A 25,074-nucleotide genomic window follows, 5' to 3' on the forward strand; every position below is an offset into this window, starting at 1 on the left:
CACTAAGCGATCATAACGATCACGATCACTCTTAAGACAACAGATTTTTTTGTTTGGGCCGTTCTACTTTCTTGCGAGCGTTGCAATCATAATCACAAGTGAAATGGAGCGTTTTGTGTGTTGATTTGTTGAATACATTCTACAGACTTGAAGTTTAATTCAAAATGAAGCAAAAGCGTGACGTTTTTTGCGACCACAGCGTCCGTGTCCGTGGTCGTCAATTTGACGTCTATGATAGCGATAGGTAATCATAGGAATTACCTTACCTGTAGCTCTCGCTTTGTTTGCATTGATTAGCTATTATCTGCATTTTAGAGTTGTACCTATTCCATAAAGCTAGTACCAATTCAATGTACTCTATGGCTAGTACAATGAATTCTAATCAATAGGTACTAGCAAACGCCCGCGACTTCGTCAGCGTGAAAATCGATGTTTTCAACTCCTATGTCACCAATTCCTTTCTCCTTCATATTTTCACGTTTTATATAATATGTACTTAAATAGTCCAGCCCAACAGAGGGGGGAACTAAACTTACTGCGCACCGGTCAACCATGAACCATGTTGTCACTATTTCAGACTCTTGAGCCAGCACTCAGCAGTGACCGTGTCAATGGTCTAATAGCTAAAAGCTTCTACCAACACCATGCGAAGCTTTCGCATATCTGTTGGATGAAGAGTCAGATACAGAAGGCGGTGATTCTTGAGACGGCTCGTATTATGAGGAGGTTCCTCACTCTGGAGCCCTGACCGCTGGTTGCTTGGGCACTCAAATGTCCCGCAGCGGGAGGGGTCGATTTTTTATGAATTAATAATAGTGTTTTGTATTTTATCTTTATATAAACATTATTAAAAAAAAAAAGTGTGTGTCAGCTCCGACGCACGGATGGAGTTTACTCTTTTCAATAGCAACGCCTGAAAAGTGAAAGGTGCGCAAGCGAGGTGCAGCGCTGCGTGCGCGCCCACCAACAGCGTGCACGTGCGTGCGGACGCGCTAGGCATGTGAACGCTGTTGACGGCAGCGCACGGTGAAAGGTGCGCAGAATAGGTTGCGCACAAAAAAGGTAACGCTATGCGTTCATCGAATTTTACTGCCCATATTTTTTTCATAACGGAGGCTATATATGAAAAATCTATTCTTAAGGAGTGAACTCCAATAAGTTATGAAATGACATGCGTTACGTTTTTTGTGCGCAACCTATTCTGCACACCTTTCACCGTGCGCTGCCGCCAACAGCGTGCACATACGTGCGCACCCAGTTGGCTGGCGCGCACGCCGAGGCCTGCTGCACCTCGGTTGCGCACCTTTCACTTTTAAGGCGCGAGTATTGAGACGTGCTTCGGGGTAACTTTTTGTTTCTTTTTAACATGCACACTTTTTTTTGTTGGTAAACAGTGCACATCGAGTAGGGCTTTAGTAATGCTTATGTTAAAGAAGACTAAATTTATAGAATTGTAAAATAACTAATAGACTTTATAATATACTTCACATTATATATTTTACTCTTACAATGATATAATCATTAAAATAAATTAGAAAGTTGCGCACTAAAGGTGCGCACCAAAAACGTGACACTTTTTCGTTAGTTCAGTTGGTTTTACCCCTCGGATTTTTCTCATACCGGGCGCCTTATATATAAAAAATCGATACTTAAGGAGTAAACTCCAAAAAGTATAATGAGATACCTAAGTAAAAATAGTCCATTATAACTCAATAAACAGGCCAAGTGCGTGTCGGGCCACGCGCAGTGTAGGGTGCGGTAGATTAAGTTAGCACTTTAATTTAATCCCTTAGGTAATGCATAAAAATACCGATAACGATACCCGATACGATACGATATGGGATAGACTAAAAACAATCTATTTGAAATTTTCTTTTTACTTAGGTACAACTCTAAAGAGCTAATTTAACACACCTATTCATGCTTATTTCAGCTTTCTAGTTCTAACCTACTCCTCCTCCTATATTCCTACAAATTGAAAAGCTCGGCAAACAAGCGCAATTCGATTCCTTGACCATTTACTCATAATGATTCTACGTACGTAACTTTCGGTGGGGTAGTCGGACTCATTGTCTGTTTGTTTTTTATTTCTTTGCTGATAAACATTTCACATTGAGTTTAACTTTAGTAGTCACCTTTTCATTTTCAACTCATTGCCTATACTAATGGGTTATGATATTATAACTAAAAATTGTAATAAATAAAACAGGTTGTAAAAATTGGTACTTTAATAAAGTCATCTGTTGTGATACAAACTTAAATCAGACCATAATATTACCAAATCAGACCATAAATTAAAAGGCAGCGAAAGATTCGGTTATAAATAAAATAAATCAACATGTTATACAAAACTAATCGTAATTTCAGTACTGTCTTTTAAGATCAGTCGATTTTGTTTAGCCATTTTCCGAAAATCTTAACTAGATTCTTACAATCTTCTCATAGTCATTTTAAATGAAAAACACTTCTTCTATATTACGTAGTAGGTATGTAGAGATTTTGTTTAAGCAGATTATTATTTTGTACTAATTAATAAACACTAAGTGACTAGTAATTTATTTATTTTTGGCACACAAACAACAATTAACAATCAAAAATTTTGTTCCAAATTTTCTAGTAATGTGGAGTCTGAACTCAAAATTTTAAAGTTGGTTGGACCAACGTAATAAGTTTATTTATAGTGCAACATAAAAGAGTAGAAGTTAATTAAAATGGAACTAATTAACTCGCCATGTGGCAACGCCACATTTACTGTCATTTTCACTAAGATCTGTCAAGAGCAACTCTCTCTCCACTAAATGTGAGTACACAAGGATATCTTTTAGTCGTAGCAATTAGTAAATAAATATAATACATAACTACCTACAGACTAAGAATTTAGATAATTAGGAACAAGAAATAACCACAATAACTTTCAATATAAATTAACGTTACGCATGATGCTGTTATAGTTATAATGTTGCCATATATAAAAATAACCCATTTTAAATTAGTTTAAAAATAATATTTATTTTAGAGATGAGAAATAAATAAAAATGACAATTTGATGGGACATTAAAAAGTGCTCATGACATCATTCATTTGCACGAGCACGAGTTGAGCACGAGTCTCCACTCAGAATGAGAGGGACTGTTACTATGCTGACTTATATTATGTAAATTATTTCTTCCTGGCACCTCAACTCATTAATTGTACAAGTATTATACCTATGAAATAAAATACACTTATTATGCACTAAAAAATCACATGAATATTTTTTTTCTTCATTCATTTTCACAGACAATACACACGCATAATGTGTAAGTTTGTCGAGATGCTAGATAAAAATAATTTAGACAATTACTCGGGCTTTATCTTCTTTAAATTTTTGGTATACATACAATGACTCTCGTGCCTTATCCTATTACTGTACTCAATCCAAATTTACCCAAGCAGTAGGCCTAGCATGCGACCAACTATATCGTGAAGAGAAATAGACAAATTTCGAACAAAGGCAACCAACAGGGCAATGTCACAGTTCTATCATAATGAAAGAAAACGATATTTCTGGTTTAATACCTTCTAACTATTCGCTGACTGTTTGAATAACAGATCGCAAAAACAAGTACACAAATCTGGTTGCGCCGCTATTGGTTGATATTTGTCTAGTTTTTTTCAAGTCCAAGTCCAAGCTTGGGCTAATTTGGATTTGTTATAATGCCAACTGCAAAATAATTCAAAAATCAAGTAATGCATATTGAAAAAAACTATTTCTAGGTGTTATGGTTCCTAACTGTATTGACAACAAATCACTAATGACTATAAAATTATAAACCATTCAATATACAGATAATGTAAATCGATAAATGCATACACACAACATAAGTTACAAGTAAAGTATCAATTCACCACAAGAATATACAAAAAAAAAAAATTTTTTTACTTTGTAGTACTGAATTAAAAAATACAATTTTTTAATTCAGTACTACTAGTATTTAATTTTTCGATTGCAATCCTTAACACGTTCATTGCCCAGCCAAATTCTTAGAATTAAGTAAATGGCCGATGTCCTATAGCTCGTACAAGATTGTCATGGACCACAGCGCGACGTCGCGTTACCGGCCACAGCGTAAAAAACCGCATCACGCGACGTCGCGTGGTATAACAATGAACGTATTTAAAAAACATCACACTGATATAGCAATTGACTTAACGCCATTTTGTTTTTTTTTTGATATGTCAAGTAACATGGTGTCTAGTTTCAGAGTATTTAAAGTTTATTTTTATTAATCTCTTATATTTATGCGAGTAAAAACTCAGTTTGTCGCTGATAGCTTTCTTGGTTGGTTGCGTAACTGACAAAGCGAAGTTTGATTGAGTCCGCAAGTTATACTATGTCAAACTTTAATTCCAGATATCATTTGTTTATAGTAAGTAAATTATTTGTATATTTTATTAATCTATGTTATTTGTGCTGTTTAAAGGTTAAGAACTAACAAAATATTAACTATTTACTAGATCCTCAAAATTGAACTTGTCAGCTTTCACCAATAAACCTCCTTCGTGAGGTTGGTTGGTGAGATAAACTGTCCTCATTTGGCACAAATATGGCCATGAAGAAGAATTTAATTGAATTAAACTCCAAATATCTGGATAACTTGACAATTTAGGATACCATGTTACTTGACTTATTTTGTTCATTTATGTATCCATACATGCACTACAATTTACAAAAAAAAATGGAGACAGGTCGATTATGCCAGCCTCCATACAAAAAAAATTTGAACTCCTTTGTATCGCTTTGTGAAAAGTAAATATTTTACTATGTAATAAAAAACTAAATTCTAATTCAATTAATGACTATACCAAATAAGTTAAAAAATTGAATAATTTTGTTGGAAAAACAGTATTTTAAATAACGAAAATAAACAATGCATTATAATTCTCAGCATAGAAAAATGCATTTTCTTCGTTTGGTTTGTATGATTGATTGTATGGTAGCTGACGTCACACCATACATCAGTTATCTTAATCTGATGAGACTCCAGTGAGGTATCTTGATGTATTTCTCGAGATAGCTTCAATAGATGATTGATCGTATCTGAAATAATGCATTTAGTTTATTTAAAAAGTAAAACCAAATTGATTTCTGATCATGAGGTCCTAGGTTCGTGTCCCTGTTTGGGTATGAAATATTGAGCATTTCTTAGCATCAAATGATTCCTTTATTTACCATAAAGAACTTATAAGCTAGAGTTCCATATCTCCTTAGATGTTGGCGGTTGGTGGGCTGTTATAATATGCTGCTAATGAACTATAACAAAATTTTGGATACAATGTTAATAGATACCCAGAAAAGATTATAAGGATTCACTTTCCATGCAGAAGAAAATCCATTCAGAGGGATAGGGATCCATTCTTTATGAAACCCTAACCTACTCCAACTCTACAGCTACCCTACCATACAGGGGATGAGTAGGGACTCAACCCTACCCCTAACCTCTCCTACCCTACCATACCCTACCCCAGCCTATCTCTACCCTACCACGCGACGATGTTGCCCCCCCCCCTTTTTAACGGCCCACAAGGCCAGGCCTTGTCAAGTAAGTCAGTATCTCAAATAGCCCAATGCAGGATTCAAACCCAGGACCTCGACACGCGAAATCATATAGGCCAATCACTGAATCAACGAGATCTTCAGTAATTACAATAATAGATTGTTACCTGAATTATTTAGATATTCCCGAGATTCTCTTCAAACGTCCTCTTGCCGCCCTTGAGAATCTTCTCATCATCGTTGCCATACTTCTTTGTATACTCTTCCAATCGTATCAACCATTGAGCCCAGTGTTCCCTCAACTTGTCCGTTGACAGATGGAATACATCTGCCTTCGACCCGTCCGTATACGCTATAACGAGTAAAGCATCTCGAACATTCAAATGTTTGTAGTTCAGGTCATTGCATACTGCACCGAAGTATGCCGCTAGTTGGACAGGGTTATCGTATGTGGCTGATATAGCCTTGCGTGCTTTGTCAGACTTCTTCCATTCAATAAGTGTTGGCTTGTCTCTGGAAAGTAACAAAAAATGGTGATATTATCAAACCTTAACAATACACCTTCGATGCGTCTTATTGACTTATTTTATGAAGAGAAAAAGACATAGTGTCAACTAATAACAGTGAATTAGAAAAAAATCTCTCTTTCATTGAGATGAGGCAAAAGTGTGATTGTCATAATTGGTAGACAATATGTTTTTTCAACTTGATGAGATGTGTTTGACACATGCTCGGAGTACAAGAGTGTTCTATAATATGGATTATTTTATATAATAAAAATATTAAGGATAAAATATTAATTAAGGATTTAAGGTCGTAGCTCATTAGATCCACCCTGGACCCGACCCGTAGCGCTTCGCCTCGTGTGGTTAGTATTCTTCGTATGGATTTGTATGGGCTCACTACATCAACTCCATACCCTCATCGGATCGCCTCGCTTGCGAGGTGTCCATGCGCGGACTGCGAGTGGACCACTCAATGATAGCTCGCTGTTGGCATGTTTGCTTCATGTGAAATACTACTCCGAAATTCATTGATCACGCTAGATTCACTGGTGACAACGCAGTGTCCACCCGTGGCCCACCTGTCGACTGCAAGTGGAAGCCTAACGACGAGGCGGGTTAGGTCCCGGGTGGCTCTAATGAGTTACGACCTTAACACATGAGTATGTAAATAAAGGCAATTATTATTATTACATGAATGTGTACAGGATCAAATAAATAAAACTTACTCATAATCTGCAATAGCATCAAATATTCCTCTATACTTTAATACAGGATGCACTACATTGGATTCTATGGCCTTTGGTGAGGATATGCTCTTCAATACTTCTGCGACAGACACCCAAACTCCTTCTACATCCTTCTCAATGCGCAGTTGTGTTTGAGGTTGTGTGAAGTAATTCTTGAGGGTATTGTGGAATTTTGTGCCCACGGCTAATTGAGCTGAAGAAAGAACATCCTTTTAAGTTGTAAATACTCGGATCCCACCCAGTAATAGGCTTAAATGAATTGTTTCTCCAAGGTCAAGAACCACAGAGTTAAGAAATGTTTTGTAAAATCCCATTGAAATTACAAATTATACTTTCATGGCCAACAACTAGAAACTTTAGAATAATTCTCTTAAAAGTAACTTTAATGATAAGTCAATAAGTCTTAATTAATCTGTAAATACTACTTATTGTGTTCATAACATATGTTATTTTGGTATGAAAATTTGACCTTGTTTTCCTTATTTCAATAGAATATTATTATTGTGGTTGTATTGATGGATAAGCAAATGGATGTTTGTTTTTCTATCACACCAGACCAATAATTGAAAGGATTAAAATGAAATTTGGCAAAGAAATAGATTAACATTTGGGTTTGAACATTGAGTTTCATCTCTGTTCTACCAGAGAAATGGTTAAAATATGCAGGCCACATATTATAATGATTTGTCCATATCTATCTAACTTATATTATAAAGCTGAAGAGTTTTGAAAAATTCTTTCAGTGTTAGATAGCCCATTTATCGAGGAAGGCTATATATTATCCCCGTTCTCTTAGTGGAACGGGAACCACGCGAGTGTAACCGCGCTGCGTCAGCTAGTATCACATAAAACCCACATTGATTCTTTATTTTATTCCATAAAATACAGATTATGACCCCTGAGGAACCTCTTAAATCATGCTACAGGTAATGAGCCTTAATAATGATAAAATAGTCAGACTCATCACTAACGGGTGATGGTTCACCAACAGGTGATGGTTCGATACCTCCCCGTTGGACTATTGTTGTACCTATTCCTAATACAGTATTTTCGGACAAGTTGCAAGGGACTGGGATGTTGGTCATATTTAAAAATATATGCCAAATAAGTAAAAAAAATAATCTCAAAACTAGAAATTATCATGATTTATATTATTCACATAATAGGGCAAAGACACAGGCATCAGCCAGTCACAGTCACATTGCCAAGTAACTCACAGGGCAATGCCCTTTGTGGAAACTCATTACAAAGCTCAAAATACCTGGCCTAATAACCTGGAATCTATAATTAGAATTATTTAAGTAAATATTTCTTAAACACATTAATTAATCATGTAATTTATAGAGTGTAATTAGTTTCTGTTATCTACAGGGTGATTCGGTCTTTAGTGCGGATATTTTTTTTCGTGGTTCTGTATCATTAATAGAATATAAATCTACAAACAGTTCGATACATTTTATGTAATTTTTTTTTTAATTTATGTCTCTAAAATAACAAAATAATGTACATATTATTACTAAACAAGATATATTCAGCTTAAAAGTGATCTGGTGACGTTCTTTAGGTATCAAACGAAAATAAAATAAACGCACAATAGGGTGACCCTAAAATTCTGTTCAAAAGTAAATAACTTTAGCTAACGATAATTTTGTTATTTTTGAGTTAAAAAAAAAAAGAAAAAATACGTGATCATTAAATTTTGTTTATGTACAAAATATAAAAATATCCGCACTAAAAAAATTTTCTTCCTGTATATCTATACTAAAATTATAGACATAAAGTTTGTGGTGTTGTAGGAGGTAATCTCTGAACTGAACTGATTTTGAAAATTCTTTTATCACTAGAAAGTCAATTTATTTGGGAGCAATATAGGCTATAAAATATTATCTCCATATTATCCTCACGGGAACTGGAACAATGTGGGTAAAACCACAGGTTGTTTGCTGGTTATAGACTTTTTTATGGTCTCTAAAATGTTGGTCTCTTTATTATGATATCACATAAAATCCTATTCATATTGGGTCATTCCACATCAAATCGACCAATAGTTGGACTCGACCCCTTTCGATTTGGATAAATTTTGGTCAGAAGTTTTCTTTTATCCTATAACGAAGTTCTGCTGAAGAAAAAAAATTAAAATTTTTTTTTTCAAAAGTTATGCAAAATCCAAAATTTCACTATTTTCCATATTTTTTAAATTTATGTTTTAAAAATCTCGAAAATTATTGCAATTAAAAAAATCGCTTATGGTAAACTTCAAAGGGGATACTTGGGGCTATTAAAAAAAAAAATTCCAAAAAAAAATTCAGAAAAATCTCCAATTTGTAAAATTTTGAATTTTTGAAAATTGTCAAAATTGACCGTCGACAATAAATTTTTGGCTCAAATTTTTTTGTGTGCGACCTTGTACCAATCTTAAAAGATCCTGAAATTTTTGGAACTGTGTTTTTTGTTTTTTCAAAAATATGAATTTTTGAAATTTGTTAAAAAAAAATTTTTTCTTAAAATTTTTTTTTAATCAGTTTGTTCAAAATATCAAAATTACGCGATTCGCCAAACTGATTAAAAAAAATAAAAATTAAGAAAAAAATTTTTTTTAACAAATTTCAAAAATTCATATTTTTGAAAAAACAAAAAAACACAGTTCCAAAAATTTCAGGATCTTTTAAGATTGGTACAAGGTAGTACACAAAAAAATTTGAGCCAAAAATTTATTGTCGACGGTCAATTTTGACAATTTTCAAAAATTCAAAATTTCACAAATTGGAGATTTTTCAAAATTTTTTTTTGGAATTTTTTTTTTTAATAGCCCCAAGTATCCCCTTTCAAGTTTACCATAAGCGATTTTTTTAATTGCAATAGTTTTCGAGATTTTTAAAACATAAATTTAAAAAATATGGAAAATAGTGAAATTTTGGATTTTGCATAACTTTTGAAAAAAATTTTTTAATTTTTTTTCTTCGGCAGAACTTCGTTATAGGATAAAAGAAAACTTCTGACCAAAATTTATCCAAATCGAAAGGGGTCGAGTCCAACTATTGGTCGATTTGACGTGGAATGACCCTATTATCATTGGTGTAATAGGTTTATTTACATTCATGCAGCTTATTTATTAACCTTTATGAAAGATGGTACAAAGTAAAAATTTGTTATGTCATTCAAGGATTGAATCTAGATGAAATTTGACTTACAGGTATAAGTTATGAATAGCATTTATATTTTATATCATTTCTTTAATGATAGAATCACAGGCAAATTTGACATTTATTTAAGGAAAATGTTATATAAATTACCTTGATAAGCCCTATTGAATTCTTCTTCGCCCAGCTCAGCTATTCTATCCTGTTTCCACTTATCTAAGGCTTTTCTAGTATCCTCAGTCATTGTTTTATTTAGTATCAAAGTGACTGATGGGAACTGTTGAGTAAAGTCATTTTGATACTGTTTTATTTGGAGAATCTTGTCTTCGCTCGCATAACCAGGCTGTGCTGGGGAACTTTGTGCAAAATAAGCTGCTTGTGTCTTCATGCCTCTTACTGGTGTGCCATTGAAGAGAACACTGGCCAAGTTAGAACAAGTCCTTGTTTTTAGCCACATTTTACCTTTCACTGCCTCTAATCTTCTGATAGCACTGTTCTGTATTTGAATGAGATTCTTCAAAACATTTTCGCACGGAATGTCGAACTTTTGCGTACTTTCCTTGGTGCTGGCTGCGTTGTTTTGATGCGGTCTATTTTTAGCTGGGGACAGATAATTTTATAACTACAAAAACGTACGCGTAGCGTATCACAAGGCGCCTAGTGTCATATGATTGAGAGATTTGTTTTGATTTAAATACGACGTACTTTGGAGACGTAATATTATCGTTATTTACTTTGTAACAACCGCGCAATACAATGTTTCAAATGTAACGAGTATTTACGACTCAAGGATAGTTTAAATATGAGATGATATTGACAATATGGGTGCAAATATCACTACTGATACGCGGTATATGAATGAATTAAATGAAAGTGGAAATGACTACAAGGCTATTTACAATAACAAGTTATAATGTGTTTGCAATGGACTAACCTTCCTTTCGCAATCGACTTTTTCTTTGCTTATTGGTCTCTAGCAGAGCTCCGAACAGTTCCTTGTTCTCTCTATTGTAAAGTTTAATTTTTTCCGGTGGTTTCAGGAACGATGCAGGTCGAACCACTTTGTTTCTGACAGTTTGTTTTTGTACGAAAATTCTTTGGCCAAAATATAAACTCGGTGGTCGCAACATTGCGATCAAATTCATCTACAAGTTCTCTAAGTTACTATAATCCTTTTTATCAAACTTTCCTGAAAAGTGTAACCTGCTAAATACAACAGAGATGCAATGTCTTTGTAAAAGGAATAATAATTAATTTACGGGATTCCTCAAAAAATAAAAGTTAAAACTCGGCAAAGGCAAATGATCACAGATTATTAATAATTTAATAGACATATAAAATAAAAATCATTTAATAATACTCTGTGATATCTCTGGATAAACTGGTAAGGACAAGGACAACCAGCAGTTTTTTTTATATTTATTTACAGGATTCTGGATTCAGATTTTTTGAGAGTATCATTATTTAAGACCTACATTAAGTATTTACCATAAATAAATACTGGCCAAATAAATCTGCGAATTTCTCATTGAGCAATATGTACACGAATAGGATCATGAAAACCCAAGGATTTAATAAACGAACTGGATAGCGCACTGGAAAAATGTGCGAATATAAATAATTGAACTTTACTAATAAACCTTTTAAATAAAAAGTACTTGCTTTTAGTGACTTTATAATCTGTATTCTCTGCCTACATGTTATTTAGTCTATGACTTTAGCACTTATTGAAGTCATCTAACGATAGATGGCGCTACAATAATTTAATGATACAAAATTAAATAGTCCTCCAAGATTAGATAATTCTAATTTAAATTAATATTCCCGTGTTGCTGGCATAATACTAACATGACAATAGAATACTTATAATCCTGCTAAATTAAATAGTACCAATTCGAGGACAGAAATTAAATATTTTATAGTTTATATTTTTTTTTTGGGTTATGATTCACATTGGCGGGAAACGTCGTCACCAGACTCTACGGCGGCGGGAAATTTAGATAGAATAGAGCCACAGTAAAGACGCAGGCGCGTTGCCGGCAAAGAAATTCGAGAGTCGGACATTTGAAAAAGCCGGCTGTCAACTGCGCGGTTGTCTCGACGTGATAAAGTTTTACTGAAGAAGTGCTTATAAATCGCGTAACGTTATCGTGTTTTGATTTATTAAAAAATTGAATGAACTGATTCAGAAACTTAATAATGTTGAAAAAATGTATTAAACACTGTAATGTGAAGTGAGAAAAACTGTATTGAAGTCCGAATCGAGTTTCTGTACGATTTTTACAGGTAAGAATTATTTTTAAATGTTTATTAGCCATTTAAATAATTCTTTTTATTTGTGTAGGTAACTAATAAAAACATGAGAACGTTTTCTTGTTGTAATATTAGGTACCCTCAAAATAAAAGACACTAAATTATCAAAAATATTTATATTTTAATAATTATTAATATTTTCAAGCTTATAATAAGTGCTAGAATTGTTTAACCGAGTTCAAAAAGAGCGGAGGTTTTAATTCGTTAGAATCTTTAATTTCCCCCCGATTATTCAAAAGCACCAGGACCGACGATGTCGCGTCAGTAACTTTCAATATATTTCAAGAAAACTGGTGTTGTATGTTTTTAAATATTTTAAAACTGTCCACAAAAACTAAAGCATTAAGTATTTTTTTTGATTATTATATGAATTTACGTAATTGTTGTTAATATTAAATTGTGTAATACAAATTATAAAAAAAAGTTTGTACCTTTATGCGGATGTCAAGGAGAAGTGTGACGTTTGTTTTGTATGGGTTTCACCGGCTTCACCACGATGCTTGTAAATACTCATTATGTATGTTCTTTATTCTGTGGAGATAACTTAAATTTTTTAAGTACAGGACCATAATTATTTTTTTTAGTCAATCGTTAACACAGTTGGTACTGGTTAGAATGCAAAGGAAATATTGATTACGTCTATATAGTGGTAAAAAGAAAAATTGAAAAAAACAATTTTGTTTGGGGTTTCTTTTTCCCTGGGTGCAATGTGAGGATGATTCTTTTATCGTCGTATCGTGTGGGGTATAGTCATCGGTATTTTGGTGCATTAATTAATATAGAAAGTGCTTAAAGTGCTAATTTAATCTACGGAACCCAACAGTGCGCGTGGCCCGACACGCACTTAGTCGGTTTTTATTTAGATACAGTGTTTTGTCAAGACACGGCAGTAACTGTAGGTAATAAAAATAAATAAAAAAATAAAAATAGCTTTATTTCCTTACAATTACAGACATTTTTTTTGAAAATTATTATTAAGGTTTACAAGTTTTATAGATTGTTAGTAGGTTAGTTGATATTATCTAATTTTTATATATTATGTTAGTAATGTTAATTTTTCATTTCATTATTCTTGTTTGTAAGGACTGCATAAAGCAGTGAAAGCCTCCTCCAATTGTAGCCATTGTATTCTGTCTCTGGCTGTTCGTTGCCATGTTTTACCTGCAACCCTGACTATATCGTCACTCGATCTATTTAACTTGTTACCCTGGTATCCGTAATGTATTCCAAATCATCCAAAGCAAATCACACTAATATTATAAAGGCGATAGTTTGTGTGTAGGTAAGTGTTTACACACTTTCGCGAATTAGTGTGATTTGCTTTTGATTTGAAAGTGTGTAAGTATGTTTGTTCCTCTTTTACGCTGCGGTTATTGAAGCGATTTGGCTGAAATTTGGAATGGAAATAGATTTTACTCTGGATTAACACATAGGCTACTTTTCATTCCGGAAAAATGCATGATTCCCGCGGGATTTGTGAAAATCTGAATTCCAGGCGGACGAAGTCGCGGGCGTGCGCTAGTATCTGCATATACGGCAGTGTAAGTTGGATTCAAAGTATAGTAACATGAGAGTCAATCTCCTAAAAGCGGTATTCGGTATTAGCTTTAACTTATATACGGTCTCGCGAGTAGTGTTGCCAGGTGACCGGATAAAGACGGACATAATTAGGTTTTCTTTTCCGTGTCCAATGCCGTGATAGCCCAGTGGACATGACCCCTGCCTCAGATTCCGGAGGGTGTTCGTTCGAATCCGGTCGGGGCATGCACCTCAACTTTTCAGTTGTGTGCATTTAAAGAAATTAAATATCACGTGTCTCAAACGGTGAAGGAAAATATCATGAGGAAACCTGCATAACAGAGAATTTTCTTAATTCTCTGCGTGTGTGAAGTCTGCTAATCCGCATTGGGCCAGCGTGGTGAACTATTGGCCTAACCCCTCTCATTCTGAGAGGAGACTCGAGCTCAGCAATGAGCCGAATATGGGTTGATAATGATGATGATGATTCCGTGTTCGGCCTATATAAACGGTGTCCGTCTGGTCCGGCTTTGTCAGACTTTACATTTAGCAAGCGAGCGAACGACGAGTGTATTTGTGAACAAATTTTACTATAATAATCATGAATGCTTGATTTTACATAAAAAGAAAATTGTTCCTCTTAATACTGATATACACAATATCTTTAATAATGTTGACTGTCTGGTCTTTTTACCCAAATATCAGGCCAAAGTGACTGGACTGTCCGGTTTTTAATCCCGGCGACCTGGCAACCCTACTCGCGAGTGTATTTCAGTAATCCAAACTTACCGAGAAGTTACCACAGTATTTGAAGTTACCAACGGATACCAACCAAGCAGGGGTCGCAAAGCTTAAATGTATGATCAACGCGCGATCTAAGGCAATGTACTTAATGTTTTTCAAGCATATGTGTTTTCCTCCATTCCTTGAAGTAAAACACATATGTTAACTTATTAGGTATTTGAAGTTAGCAACGGATATCATAGAGGCAGGGGTCGCAAAGTTGTGTTTGAATATCAACGTGCAATAATTTAAATATTATGGCAACATATTATGGTTTGGAACCGTATGGGTTTTAGTACCTACTCTAAATTAGAAATGTTACTATGTTTGAATTCACCAGCGGTTACCAATAAAGTAGCAGGGATCGCAAAGTTATGTTTGAATATCAACACGCAATTATTTAAATATTTTGGCAATGTATTTGCATAATTTATTATAGTTTGAAAGTTTTAGTGTGGTTTTAGTTATACTACTAATACTTAGTTATTAGGTAAAGTATTTGAACTTACCAGCGCTAACCAATGATGAAATATGATATTGAGATATATTATAGCATAGACAAAAAAAATTAAATATTTAAGAAATTAAATATCACGTGTCTCAATCGGTAAAGGAAAACATCGTGAGGAAACCTGCATACCAGAGAATTATTTTAATTTTCTGCGTGTGTGAAGTCTGCCAATCCGCATTGGGCCAGGTGGTGGACTATTGGCCTAACCCCTCTCATTCTGAGAGGAGACTCGAGCTCAGCAGTGAGCCGAATATGGGTTGATGACGACGATAGCATAGATTAACACATAGACTATCACGTTGTTACTTTCAACTTTCGTCAGTAAACCGACTTTACAGACAACCGATTTTAATTTTAACGAGGCCATATTTGAATTACTTAATAGGCCACAATATGTATTTATGTAACCATTTCGTTCTTCCCATATTCTCTCGGCGTAGTGCAAGGTTCAAATGCCAGTTCTTACGCTCGGGTCATTAATTTGCTTTTATCCTTTGCTATCTTGTAGCTCTCTGCCTTAATGTCTGGGGACGTTTTAAGCACAATTCCTTTTGCCTTGCGGTTCCTACTACATTAGATAATAGTTCTACTTACTCGTAAGTTTTTTGTAGAGGTATTCTGTACTCGTATGTTATAATTCTATCTGTGTGCCTAGTGGGAGTTTTCAATATTTTCATACTGCTACTATCGCGTTGAGATGGCGCTGTTTCAATTCTTTGGAAATTCGTGTTTACGTTAACGCGTTAGTAACAGTATCAAACTTCCACTAGGCCCTCTGAACTAGATAGATGACAAATTGAAAGTAACACCTGAATATTTTGGAAGGAATTCAACTATTTTCATGAAAGTTCGTAGGCTCACTGATGAGCTAGAGTCACGAAGTGAGGTGCATCAGTCGTGGGTTTTTCATTCATCGCTACAGGCCCCCCGACCCGCGCGGACTATCAGGAGTGTTACGAACGAACTTGCCAAGCTATAGTAGAAATGTAGGCTACTGATTATACGGAATATGGTCGGATGTGTACATTTTTTTTTATTCTTTACAAGTTAGCCCTTGACTACAATCTCATCTGATGGTAAGTGATGATGGAGTCTAAGATGGAAGCGGGCTAACTTGTTAGGAGGAGGATGAAAATCCACACCCCATTCGGTTTCTACACGGCATCGTACCGGAACGGTAAATCGCTTGGCGGTACGTCTTTGCCGGTAGGGTGGTAACTAGCCACGGCCGAAGCCTCCCACCAGCCAGACCTGGACAAATTAAGAAAATCTTAATCTGCTCAGCCGGGGTTCGAACCCAGGGCCTCCGTTTTGTAAATCCACCGCGCATACCGCTGCGCCACGGAGGCCGTCAAAAATACCATATATAATAAGACATAATCAACCCCTTAAAACGTTTTTACTGCAAAATTAAGAACCCATTCAGAGTCATCAGAAAAACATTCTCGATGCTCGGTTAGAAATTGTGAATTCACACTTAATTGAAGGCCGGGGTTCACGCTTCGGCGAAGGCACACATCATTAGGTTAACTCTCAAATGCTGACGTCATCACATCCAAGCTAGTAGGCGTGAAAGCTCCAACACGATATAATTAGCAACTAACCATCAAGTTGGAAAAGGTTTGCATACAAACATAATATCGTTGTGTGCTTAACCTGATTAAAAACTTGTTTATACAGCGTGTTTGTTATTAAGTTTTCAGTAATTAGTGGTGAGCTTAATTTTTCGTATAATCCCTACTACTTAATACTACCTACTGGTAAGGTAAATATTCAAATACAATTCAAATGCAAAATTCATTTATTTCAATTAGGCTTATTTTACAAGCAGTTTTGAAACGTCAAGATTTAAATGGTGGTCAGTAAAGGCGTGTTTGGAACCCTCGTAGCTTTTATTTAAAGTTTTCCACTAATTATTAATTATCACCATTATCTAACAATATAAATTGACATGACGTTTCGATAGTTTTGGTTAACTAAGCAATTGAAATAGATGAATTTAAACTTTGACTTTGATCCTACTAATACTATGATCATTGATCCTAATAATCCCACTAATATTACAAACGCGAAAGTTTCTATTGATGGATGTTTGTTACTCTGTCACACCGCAACTACTGAACCGAAATTAGCTGAAATGATGATGATGAGTACATCGACCCCCCCCCCCCCTGGAGTGGCTTAGAAACTCAAAAGGTTGGATTGCGTTTTTCTCCTAAAGTATGACTTTTACATTAAATTGACAAAAGATGTAGAGGACATTCTCATGTATGTGTGTAGGTACAAATGTAATTGAGGTACTATGAAAAACTTTTTGAGTTTCTGAGCCACTTTTGAGGGGGGGGGGGCGGTCGATGTACTCAAGTGAAGTTTGTTGGGTTGCTCCCTACTGATGGTTAAAAAATCTCGAGTCATGTAATTATTTAAAAATCTTATACGATTTAATAAATAATAAACAAGCAATGAACCTGTTAAACAAAAAGGCTTAAAAGCTCAAGTAAATGACGTAATACTGTTGGTTACCGTTCCCACGTGTTGGCCTCGAATATGAAGGAGATTACGGCATTTGCAAATATCCTATGGCAAGTTGTAGGTTGGTGAGGTTGAATGAACGGTGAAGGATATTTTGCGTCATAGTTATTGTCTAGGTCAGACTTGAGTAGACATCAACATTGATATACAGGGTGCTCGGGAGTATTTTCCATAACTTTAAGGTGTTGACGAGTTCACTTATAGGAGCCGGTTATAATATTTGCTTAACTATAACATAAAACGGTGAAGGTAAACATCGTGAGGGAACCTGCATAGCAAAGAATTTTCTTAGTTCTCTGCGTGTGTGAAGTCTGCCAATCCGCATTGGGCCAACGTGGACTATTGGCCTAACCCCTCTCATTCTGAGAAGAAACTCAAGCTCAGCATTGAGCCGAATATGGGTTGATAGCGAATAAATAAAATCTTTTTATGTTTTCCTACAAAGTAATTCAAATAATTCCGACTATCCATGTAACACACGCCTTTATATTTCCTTGCATTTTAAATTTGGCTATGCCATTATTATAAGGATGCGTATAAGGGACACAATTTAAGATCTTTTTACAAAAGATATGTTATTTACTCCGAAAATAGTCATTTTAGAACACATGTTTCTTGGACATATTTAACTAATTTTCCTTGAAGAATATAACCCTAGATTTATGGGAAATACTCCCGAGCACCCTGTATAGAATATACCTAAAAGGGTTTTATTTATTCTTGAAACAGGGTTTTACTTTTAACCTAATTACCAGTAAATTGAGGAACTACCCAGTTTAATGTAGTTACCAAGATTAGATCCAAAGTTACAGTCTAATAGAACAAATTAAATACAAGTTAATTGGCTGTAAGATAAAATTAGCGATCCATCAGTACCTACAACATATTTTCATAATCTGATAAACAATAATAGGCTTTATATCCTATTTAATTAAGCTACGTTAATGAAATAGAGCGATCGTTCATTATTCTCTAGTGTTACTCGAAATTAATTACGGAATTAATCTCCTTAATTATAATAATATTACGGCATAACACTACACCCGCTAACTGCAAACGAAGAGTGTGCCACCACGATAAGAATTAAAAAGTGTTATGCAATTAAAGTGCACCCATTCATTGCACCGCAGCGAGGATTTTAATTAAAATTGTCCGGAACAAACTGGAGTTTTTCACGCAGAAATTAACAGACTATTCAGTAAGAACTGTCCGAAGTGTAAGAAAACAGTGTTACGGTTTATACCAACTGTTTTACTGGTTTAGTGATAAGATGTATTTTTGGAATGAAGTTCCTTTATACGGCCGCGGGTTACTGACATTCAGTTTTAACTGCACAGTTTTTAGTGTACAGTTTCATTTAATGATGTTTCGACTGATTGATTAGATTTTACCTACTGTCAATTTAATTGTACAGATTTGCCTACACATGAAAGGTTTACCTGTACAGTTAAAACTGCGTAGTAAAAACTGAAGGGCTGTAGCTAGTACTACCTAGTAGTTGTACTCTCACTACATTGTTTTTCTAATTTGGAATAATGAAATTACTGACCTTAAAATCAAAATTATCGCCTATAACAGATAAGTCGACGAATTCTGGTATAGACAAATTAAATTAACAACAAATTTTGTAGTTTTAGGTGTATACTGTGAGAATGCCACCCAGATCAATCGAAATGTGTACTTTTATCCCTACATAATTTAAAATTCATTTATTTCAAGTAGTTCACGACCATTTTTAAAATGTCAGGTCTATTCGTTTGTCACTAAAGTGAGAAATGTGGTGCCTTCAATAAAATCAAATAGACAGTGTAACATCTTTTGATGTCTACTTTTCAAGCTTTTCACGGAAAGTAGAAAAATTTCTTCACCATTCATTTAAGTTGTCGTGAACTTCCACGAAATACATATTGAAATTTTCAATTTAAAGTTGCAAACATACGTATTTATTCAATATTTCGGAACGTTAACTTGTAAAGTTCCCATTTAATAACAATGTTTTTATAAGACTTCGTATATTTTTTCTCTATGTCTCCTGAGCGTATTTTCAACCCATTTCCGTGCGCGGTGATCATGCATCATATTGTCGATTCCCAAAATTTCAATTTCCTTTTATTGTACGTAACCAGTCTTCACATCGCTCCAGTACGTGATGTACGTGACTTGAACAAATTAGATCCCAAAAATCGGCCCACTTGAAGTCCCAAGCAGTCTTTAACAATAGCATAGGATATGACCTTTGAGCGAGAACCTTTGAGAAGTGTTCTCTAAAACAAATCAGTGTCGCACTCACCGCTTACGGACTTTTTCCATTTAACATTTCCCGGTATGTACTTATTCTGACCCAGATTTTTTACATTGGCTATGTGGTTTACTAGCGAAGGTTGTTTTTCATTTATGCACATAGGAACTTACTTGTAAGGTTAAACTAAGGTACTGAAAAGTTTTACATTTTAACATAATCTGTTCAGTAGATAATTCAGTACATGTATATTAGGCTCAGATGAGAAAAGATAAGATGGATAACTTCCAGTCGTTGATTCACGAGGTCCTGGGTTATGAAATACATATAGATAAAGCTTTTCTTTCATCCAAGAAATTATAAGTAAATTTTCAGAGTTGGAAAGTTGGTGTTGTTATTTTCCCGTGCCTTGGAGAACATTTATGGTCCTTTATGACGTCAATTCTGAATATTAGCATTAACACCCGACTGTGATCTTTACAAGCATCACCATCATAAGCTCGCTAATCCGCATTTGAGTAGCGTGGTGGCTCCAAAGTCCATGTTTCCTCTGTTTTAAAGAGGCATAGCCCTGTAGTGGATTGTCAAAATAGGCTGATGGTAATATTTTTAGGTTAAGTAAATTATTTTACGAATAGAAATCCACGTTATTTGTGAGCGTCATAGGCTATACTATATTTTATCCCCGCATTCTCACGGGAACGGGAACTACGCGAGTGAAATCGCGATGCGTCGGCTAGTACGTAGCTTAAGTTAACAGGAAACGATAATAATATTAAGTCTACAGTAATTATCAGGAACGCCGCTGTAACTTGAACGCAAAGTAATTACCAGCTGTCACTAACTTGGAAGTTCTTGAATAGTTTTCTCCAAGACAAGGACTTTTCCTCTATTGTGCGACGGCAAAAAGAAAAGAATTTTCTGAAAACAGTCGAAGAAAAAAATTAAATGCGTAGTTTCCTTTTCACGCTGTCTATAGTGTTAAAACGAAGTTGTAAAGATACAAACGATAATAATATTCCTAATGTCCTAACATTAAAAGTTCCTTAAGGTATTCATTCTTTATAAAACAATACTAACAACAGCAAAATCGTTACAAATGAATTTACGTGTAAATACTAAGAGCAGGTAAAGTTCAAATGTTTTTTAGTTAAAAAGCATTATAGCATTAATAGTTTAATTAAAAAATGGCATACATACATACATACATACATATATGTATGTTTGTATGTTTGTATGCATCTATGTATGTTTGTATGTAAGTGTGTATGCTGAAAGGTAATAAGGATATCGTTAGATTCGTCTTAATAACTTAAGTGTTCATAAATAGAAATTACCATTTTGAAATCCTTTTGATATCATGGTCATATTAAAAAACCTATAATTAGAAAAACGTTATTTATTAATCGCTTTATAAAATATCTACGCGAAGCGGTTGACTGGGTGCGAGCAGGTAAGGCAGTCGAGTAATTTTATTTTTTTAATTATTACCTTGTAATACTGTTTAAATACAGGAGCATTACAGAAACCTTAGCCAACTTATGTATGCCAGGTTTTTGATGCGGCGCTAGTAAACAAAGCCCGCTTAAACTTTGCGCAAATAAAACAACGTTTATTTCATTAGAACAGAACTGAACAAAGGAAACGGGTTTTCATAGTGCAGTTGAATTAGAACAGTTAAAACACGTCCGAAATTTTACACACACGTCCATTTACCTAATTAATTTTATAATGTATCGTCCAAAAACGATCTCACCATTGTCACCTGAGACTAGATAATCTAACAACAATAATAAAACACAGTAAGTTCCACATGACGATAATCTGGTTAAAGCTGATAAGGACCTTGCTCACGAGATTATTGTTCCGATAGTTGTTTCAGTCAATGGTCTTATAGCGAAAAGCTTCGACCAATACCTTATAAAGCTTTCGCTTAACTGTTAAATACTAAATAGTTAAACTGGACCAAGAGCCGGATACAGAAGGCAGTGATTCTTGAGACGGCGCGTATTGTTGTGCAGAGGTTCCTCACTCTGGAGCTCTGACCGCCGGCTACTTGGGCATTCAAATGTCCAGCAGCGGGAGGGTTAAATATATATTATTTTTAATTTTTCAGTAGTGTTTTGTAATATACTTTGTATGAATAGCATTGTTAACATTTTTAAAAAGGTACAATTAAATAAATCAGAGTAATACAGTTAAAACTGAACGTATGTAGCGCGGGTTAGGCGCTACAGATATTCAGTTTTATCGGTACAGTTTTATCTACTTGCCATTCCAACCAACATCATTAGGAAAACTGTACAGTGAAAACTGTGACTGACGATTTACCTTAACAGTTCGACTGTTCAGTTAAAACTGTAGGTCTGTAACACGGGTTAGTTTGATGAATATAAAAACTTGATGACAATTCAATAAGTTGCTAGGAGGGAGCTATAAAACGAATGTGGGACAGAATTTTCAACAGATACATTTACAGATTACATACAAAACCGTAAAAAAGTTAGGCAATTTTAGCCCTGTTTTTACAAAATTTATCATCTAGTACAGGTCTTTAATTTTATTTCCTGAGAATATCTGAGGAAACTCACTAGAGGCAGAGATCATTAATCTTTTGTCCGTCCAAACAATAGATGGAAATTCCCCGTGCTTCTTAGTTCTTAAGAAAATATAATAAAACTAGTCTCGAGCTAGACTACCCAACATCTTCGTTAGCAAACAGTGGTCTCAAGTTTCTGTGAAGACATACTTAATAAGTAATTTAGATATACTGAAAATCCCTTTAGTAAGACGTTCTAAGCTCTACTTCATTATACGAGCCATCTAAAGGGATTTAGGTTTTAGGTGACAGATTCTAGTACAGCCAAGAATATTCATGCGATTTTAGTAAGATTCTATAAAGGATATCCAGTAATTAAAGGTGAATTTTGGGTGCACTGGAAATCGACTCCCGTTCTAAACGGATATCAGAATTTACATTATATTATCCTCTCAGGACTCGAGGGTGAAATTTATGGGTTTTATAGAACACTTGTTCGCATCCTATACGGTGGGAGTGCTTGAGACTTCAAGTGGCCTAATATTGGAGATCGCGTTTGTTCAAGTCACGTCCCCACGTAGTAAAGCTACGAGTATGTGCACTGGTCTAATACAATAAAGGAGAATTGAAATTTTGTAATCACAATCAAAGGAGCGAGATAGCTAATAAGAGACTCTACAGAACTACAGATTAAACTGTAAATCGAAATTTCAATTAAAATCATGAGAAAAACTGTACAGTAAAAACCGGATACTGCACACGGACGATTTAACAGCACAGTCCAACTGTTAAAACTGCAATTTTGTACGAATTATATCAAGGTATTAATATTTTATTTTAATTAATAACAAGGTATAAGTACATAACGAGGCATTATGACTAAAAATTTCATTAATAGTCGGAGGGACTAAAAAAGGTAACTTATTTTTATTTTTCATCTCAATGTCTTATAGCTTACTCCTATTACGTAGCTTTATGCATTATGTACAAAACACGTAGTAGGTAGTAAGTATTCTGAGCAAAAAAGATCGACGAGTGATATTAACCTTCAATAATGAGTTCTTTAAAATACAAAGTACTTACTTGGCTGGTTTAAAGAGGATCTTGCCCTCCCACAAAGCTGCTACTCTACAGAACCCTCTTATACCACTTCACGCCAATCGGCTCTTCAGAAAGCTTGCCAACGCTTTCGAACTTGTCGGTCCGGATGTGTTGTTAATTTATTATCGATTTGCCTTATATTGTGTTTTCTTCTTTCCTCTTTACGAATTTTTTCTAAGCCTTTAGGTTAACTTTGATATCCTACTAATATTATAAACGCGAAAGTTTGTATGGATGTTTGGATGTATGTTTGGATGTTTGTTACTCTTTGACGCCGCTACTACTGAAGCGATTTGGCTAAAATTTGTAATGGAAATGAATATTACTCTGGATTAACACATAGGCTACTTTTTATCCCGAAAAAATCCATGGTTTCCCGAGATTTGCGAAAACTGATGATTTTAATGATATGAATGTTTGATCCTCTTTCACGCCTCGACTACTTAACCGAATTAGCTGAAATTTGGTATTGAGATATGTTATAGCATGGATTAACACATAGGCTACTTTTATACCGGAAAAATCCAAGGGATTTGTGAAATACTAAATTCCACGCGGACGAAGTCGCAGGCGTCCGCTAGTAAACTAATATAGTATGTGTAGATATTAGTTCTCGCCTTTTTTGTGTACTATTCGAGTAAGTACTACAAACAATGAATGTTGAACGTTGTGGTAAAGCTGAAATTGTAGAATTAAACTTAGATAAGCTTATATTCAAAGGCGCAGAATAACAATGTTGTCTGTATATTGTTATTCTTTGATATTCACACTTACATTATCAACCCATATTGCTTACGGTTGAGCTCGAGTCTCCTCTCAGAATGAGAGGGGTTAGGCCAATAGTAGTCTACCACGCTGGCTCAATGCGGATTTTCAGACTTCAAACGCGCAGAAAATTATGAAAATTCTCTGGTATGCAGGTTTCCTCACGATGTTATTCCTTCACTGTTTTGAGACACGTGATATTTAATTTCCTTTAAGATTTTTTTTTTATGTGTATGATATTTAATTTCTTTTAAGAAATTAAATATCATACACATGCACACAACTGAAAAAGTTGGAGGTGCATGCCCCCGACCGGATTCGAATCCACACCCTCCGGAATCGGAGGCAGAGGTCATATCCACTGGGCTATCACAGCTCTCTTTCTTTCTCTTCTAACTATTTATTCTTTTCAGCAGGTCGTTTATTTTTTCTAGATAAAAAGTAGCCATGTTGCTCCATAACTTCCACTATTTTCCCGTGAAAGTCCCATTAAAGTCAGCCGGGCGGTTCAGCCATTCCAGAAGTCAGCCCGGACAAACATAAAGACAGATAGACAAAAATTTTAAAAACGAATGATTAAGTTTTAGTTTTAAGCACTTGAAAAAACATAGCTATTTAAAATTAAAATAACAGACAGACACTTCAATTTTATTTTTATGTTTTGTTAAAAATATTGAGGCTTCGATAACATTTAAGTACGAGTGTTAAGTCTTGAATAAAGTATTATTCACTAGTACCTTGACTGGACGTCTATCAAGGCTCACCGAGTTCAGGTCCCACTAGAGCCGTTACGGAAAGTCAAATTTAAATTTCAGATGAAGCTTCACAACAATGCTAACACGAAG

General features: G+C 34.8%; 2 protein-coding genes across 2 annotated transcripts in view; one reads left to right on the forward strand and one right to left on the reverse strand.

The window, feature by feature from the left end:
- Positions 1–2,210: 2,210 nt before the first annotated feature.
- Positions 2,211–11,248, reverse strand: LOC112048457 (mitochondrial genome maintenance exonuclease 1). Its single transcript, XM_024085984.2, has 5 exons — positions 10,863–11,248; positions 10,082–10,528; positions 6,768–6,981; positions 5,704–6,049; positions 2,211–5,080 (listed from the first exon to the last, which is right to left on the reverse strand). Exons 1-4 carry the CDS (start codon positions 11,071–11,073, stop codon positions 5,713–5,715), a joined length of 1,209 nt encoding a protein of 402 aa, XP_023941752.2. The 5' UTR covers positions 11,074–11,248; the 3' UTR covers positions 2,211–5,080; positions 5,704–5,712.
- A 666-nt stretch (positions 11,249–11,914) lies between these two features.
- LOC112048461 (connectin-like) overlaps positions 11,915–25,074 on the forward strand; it is a 92,942-nt gene continuing 79,782 nt past the window's right edge. The window contains exon 1 of the mRNA XM_024085988.2: positions 11,915–12,214. The gene's annotated coding sequence lies outside the window, so the exon portion shown is untranslated. The remainder of the gene's footprint in view (positions 12,215–25,074) is intronic.

This window comes from Bicyclus anynana, chromosome 16 (assembly GCF_947172395.1).
Source record: "Bicyclus anynana chromosome 16, ilBicAnyn1.1, whole genome shotgun sequence".
In the NCBI taxonomy this organism is placed as follows: Eukaryota; Metazoa; Arthropoda; class Insecta; order Lepidoptera; family Nymphalidae; genus Bicyclus; species Bicyclus anynana.

Coding starts and splice junctions, on each gene's coding strand:
- LOC112048457 (XM_024085984.2), bottom strand. CDS start 11,073: ATGAATTTGATCGCAATGTTGCGACCACCGAGTTTATATTTTGGCCAA. Junction 10,529..10,862: donor AAGTCGATTGCGAAAGGAAG/GTTAGTCCATTG, acceptor ATCTGTCCCCAG/CTAAAAATAGACCGCATCAA. Junction 6,050..6,767: donor GATGCTATTGCAGATTATGA/GTAAGTTTTATT, acceptor GTTACTTTCCAG/AGACAAGCCAACACTTATTG.